Raw genomic sequence first — 4,116 nt, 5'->3', positions numbered from 1 at the left:
AAGTAAAGCGACAAAGAGTTAGGGCGTTATAATGCAGTATACATACTAACAAAAAGTAATTAGTAATATAAAAGAAATTCTAAAAATTATTATTTTTAATCATAATAATAATTATTTTGAATTATTTGATCCAAACCCGCGACCCGTATCCAAATCCGCCCTGACCTGCATCCAAACTTGCTCCCCAGTTCGACCTGACCCGTCTCACCTATATATAAATGTGATAATAAATACAAATTTTTTGTATTTGAATTTTATAAAATACAGAAGATGAATATTGATATGTATTCATGCTCGGATTGTTATCTCTATTTATCATTTAATTCTTCTATTCCATTTACTTATCCTACAATCTTCAAATCTTCTCCAATAATTTTAGTTGTAATATGCGAATCAAATTTTATACTATAAAAATAAAACTTTTTTAGGAGAGGTGTAGTCTGTAGATAATATAATACTCCCTCCGTCCACGAAATGAGTACCCATTTGTGGACGACACGGGTTTTAAGAAATGTATGGAGTGTAGTGTGAATAGTTTAAGGGTTCCACTTTTTGAGTGTATTAATTAAAGAGATGTGTGGGGTACATTTGCCAAAAAGGGAAATGAGTACTCATTTCGTGGACGAACGAAAAAGGGAAATGAGTACTCATTTCGTGGACGGACGAAAAAGGAAATATGGGTACTCATTTCGTGGACGGAGGGAGTATGAGATTCTTTCTCCAAAATTATTTCCAATCTTATGTTGGTTGCAATTTTGTGTAGGAGAATAGTGACCGCGCCCAGAAAAGATGGTATCTTTTCCCTCTCCTCCTCTCGCAAATCGCACTCCGACGGCGGCGGCGGCGCAACTTTCACCATTTCTTACCTCACCAAGTCATGTGGGCTATCCTTGAAAGACGCTGTCTCCGTCTCCAAGAAACTGCGCATCAAATCACGACACAACCCAGATGCGGTGTTGGATCTCCTCACCGATTTCGGATTCACAAACGCCCAAATCTCCAAACTCGTAACCAAATGGCCTCTCGTGCTCCAATCCCGCGCCGACGAAACCATTTTGCCCAAACTCGAATTCCTCCGCTCCATCGGCGTTCCCGCCGCCGTCGCCGCGCAGAAGCTAACGGTGTATCCCATGATTTTACAGCGCAGTCTCGAAAATTCTCTCATCCCAACTTACAACTACCTGAAAAATCTCCTACAATCCGATAAAAAGGTTGTCAATGTGTTCGCGCGAGCCCCAAGGGCGTTCGTCCACGGCTGCTGCGGCGAGATGTCTCGCAGCATCGCGATCTTGAGAGAGCGAAGAGCGCCGGAGTCTTCAATCGCGTTATTGCTCAACAACCAGCCGTCACTGCTGATGCTCGGCGGAGAAGCGTTCGCGGCGCTGGTGGATCGCGCCGTTGAAATGGGATTCGATGTGTCGAAAGTGATATTCGTTCTTGCACTCCAAGTGTTTGCGAATATGTCTGAGTCGACTCTACAGCGGAAGATGGGTGCTTACAGGAGGTGTGGTTGGTCCGAATCTGAGGTGATGGCTGCATTTCTAAAGCATCCGCTTTGCATGAATTTGTCGGAGAAGAAGATCACGGCGAGCATGGAGTTTCTTGTTGGTGAAGCTGGATTCGAGGCGGGCGATGTTGCTCGATGCCCCGTGCTTCTCGGTTACAGCGTGGACAAGAGGATGAGGCCGCGCTTGATCGTTACTAGGATGTTGGAGGGGAAGGCCTTGTTGAAGAAGTCCACTAGTTTCATATATTTGTTGATGATGTCTGAAGACAAGTTCGTCAAGAGGTATATTCTTGAGAATCAAGACCACATTCCTCACTTGCTTGATGTATACCGCGGCAACGTTTCTGTCGAGATTTAGTGTTGATTTCATGTTTGGGACTGGTGTTAGGATATTCACTCATTTTTGTCTCTGAAAATGGGAGTTTGTTGTTTTGATTTCATTTATGAAAACTGAGTTAGTAGAAGACATTCTTGGATTTTCTGAAAGCGGCTTATTTCTTGAAGTGCATTAATTAAAGATTTATTTTTTATTCTATAAATCGCATTTTTTCTTAAAAAAGCGATCTTGTCTTCACTTATAACACCACTCTGTTTCCTTCTATGAAAGGCGAAACCCTTCAGGCAGCGGCGAATTTATAAACCTTGAAACAACTATTTGAATCCAATGTTTGCAATTATCTGTAGAAGAGGAGTAATTAGGGTTCCGGGAAAAGATTCAATTTCTGTTGCCCTAAGATTCCTCGCGCATTTCTCCTGGGTGAACTCGTATTCAACTTCAGATGGCGGCGGCGGCGATGCTGGAGGCCAATCTTTGACCATCTCTTACCTCGTCGGCGCGTGTGGGCTGCCGGAGAAGGCCGCCGTCTCTGCATCAAAGATTCTGTGCATCAAATCCCGAGAAAATCCAGACGCGGTGTTGGAGCTCCTCAAAGACTACGGATTCACAGATTCCCAAATTTCGAGGATCGTTAGTAGATGGCCGCGCGTTCTGCAATGCAGCCCCGACAAAACCCTGATGCCGAAGCTCGAATTCTTCCGCTCGATCGGCGTTCCCGATTGTATCGCGGCGCAGCGCCTATCTGTCTTCCCTAGGATCTTACAGCGCAGTCTCCGAAACCATCTCATCCCCTCGTATAATTACTTGAAAAGATGGGTGCGATCCGAGGAGAGGGTGGCGCTCGTGTTTAAACGCGCTCCGTTGGCGTTTTCGAGCGGCTGGCCGAAGGCGATTCCGTCGAACGTGGCCATGTTGAGAGAGAGAGGGATGCCCGAGTCGTGTATTGTTTCGTTGGTGGGGTGGAAGCCTAATATGCTGCTGCTCCGCCGCGATAAGTTGTGTGGGTTTGTGGATCGAGCTGCTGAGATGGGATTCGACGCGTCCACAATGGCGTTCGTGAGTGCACTCCAGGTGTTCTACAGTATGCCTGAGAGGGCTCTGCAGCGTAAAATGGAGATTTATAGAAGCTGTGGGTGGTCCGAAGACGCGGCCACTTCGGTCTTCCTAAGGTTTCCCGCTTGCATGGCGTTGTCCGAGACCAAAATAAGAGCGAATATGGATTTTCTGGTTAAGGAGCTGGGATTCAAGCCCGTCGAGGTGGCCCGATGCCCTTCGCTTCTGAGCTACAATCTGGAGAGGAGGATGATGGGGAGGTGGATGGTGGTCAGGGCTTTGGTTGCGAGAGGGTTGTTGAAGAAGGAGCCCATCGCCGCCACCGCCATCTCCACCTTGTTCAAAATGGCCGAGGACAAGTTCGTCAAGAGCTACATTGTTGATCATCAACAAGAGATTCCTCAGCTCCTCGACTTGTATCGAGGCAACTTGAGCCTCTCTCAACTTCTAACGTCTGATTGAAAGAGCGTCGCGTGTTTCGTTGATTGCTTAGCTTATTCAATCCTCAACTTCATCTGTCGCGAATTTGGATAGTTGAGCTAATTCCTATATAGATTAGACTATGGTTTAGTTTAGGAGCATATAGCTCATATTCTACCAAACTTGATGGCTTTCTTTGCTTCTGTGATTTCTTTTGCGCCCATATTGGGAAGTAACGATGGGTCAGTTAGTTATGATTCTATTCATATGCCTTATTTGACTCGCTGTATAATTATTAATTTACCCTATTATTAAAGACGTGTCCTTTTTTTTTCTAGCAAATTCAACATTTTTTTTATAAGAACAAAAATAAAAATTTGTGCATGAAAATATGCGAATTAGAGCATCCGTAGTGGAGAGCTCATATGGATTCTTAAAAGTGGTCTCCACCATTTAAGTTTCCTTTCCTCATATAGTGCCCAATCAAAATGACTTATACACCTACGGCGGAGGGGATGCCCGGTGCAGTATTAGGGGCTCCGTTGAGCCCCGTGCTCACCAGCACCCAAGTCCTCCACTACGGATGCTCTTACCAATTTTTCAGCCATATGCTACCTCAATAATCCTAATTGAGGAAATGATCATAATTATTCTATAATTATATTAACCGGTGAAAATAAATTATCTTACAATTACATTAACCAAAGCAGTAATACATCATACCTTTAATTCTATTTTGCCGATATGATATGAAACCAACACTTAACAAAAATGGGAAAAAAATTAAATTGATGATGAG

The 4,116-nt window shown here is 44.3% G+C and overlaps 2 protein-coding genes across 2 annotated transcripts; both read left to right on the top strand.

Annotated features, from left to right (window-relative positions):
- The first annotated feature begins 711 nt into the window (after window positions 1-711).
- On the top strand, window positions 712-3,633 carry LOC131000479 (uncharacterized). The gene has a single exon (XM_057926400.1). It carries the CDS (start codon window positions 741-743, stop codon window positions 1,863-1,865), a length of 1,125 nt encoding a protein of 374 aa, XP_057782383.1. The 5' UTR covers window positions 712-740; the 3' UTR covers window positions 1,866-3,633.
- On the top strand, window positions 2,172-3,633 carry LOC131000478 (transcription termination factor MTERF6, chloroplastic/mitochondrial-like). Its single transcript, XM_057926399.1, has one exon. The coding sequence runs from the start codon at window positions 2,172-2,174 to the stop codon at window positions 3,357-3,359; it is 1,188 nt and encodes a 395-aa protein (XP_057782382.1). The 3' UTR covers window positions 3,360-3,633.
- Window positions 3,634-4,116: the final 483 nt, after the last annotated feature.

The sequence above is a fragment of the Salvia miltiorrhiza genome, chromosome 8 (genome assembly GCF_028751815.1).
Source record: "Salvia miltiorrhiza cultivar Shanhuang (shh) chromosome 8, IMPLAD_Smil_shh, whole genome shotgun sequence".
Taxonomy (NCBI): domain Eukaryota; kingdom Viridiplantae; phylum Streptophyta; class Magnoliopsida; order Lamiales; family Lamiaceae; genus Salvia; species Salvia miltiorrhiza.
Note: the sequence above shows the minus strand (reverse complement) of the source record. Positions and strands in the feature narration are given on the sequence as shown.

Excerpts from the sequence above, each read along its gene's own strand:
- LOC131000479 (XM_057926400.1), top strand. The coding sequence starts at position 741 with ATGTTGGTTGCAATTTTGTGTAGGAGAATAGTGACCGCGCCCAGAAAA.
- LOC131000478 (XM_057926399.1), top strand. The coding sequence starts at position 2,172 with ATGTTTGCAATTATCTGTAGAAGAGGAGTAATTAGGGTTCCGGGAAAA.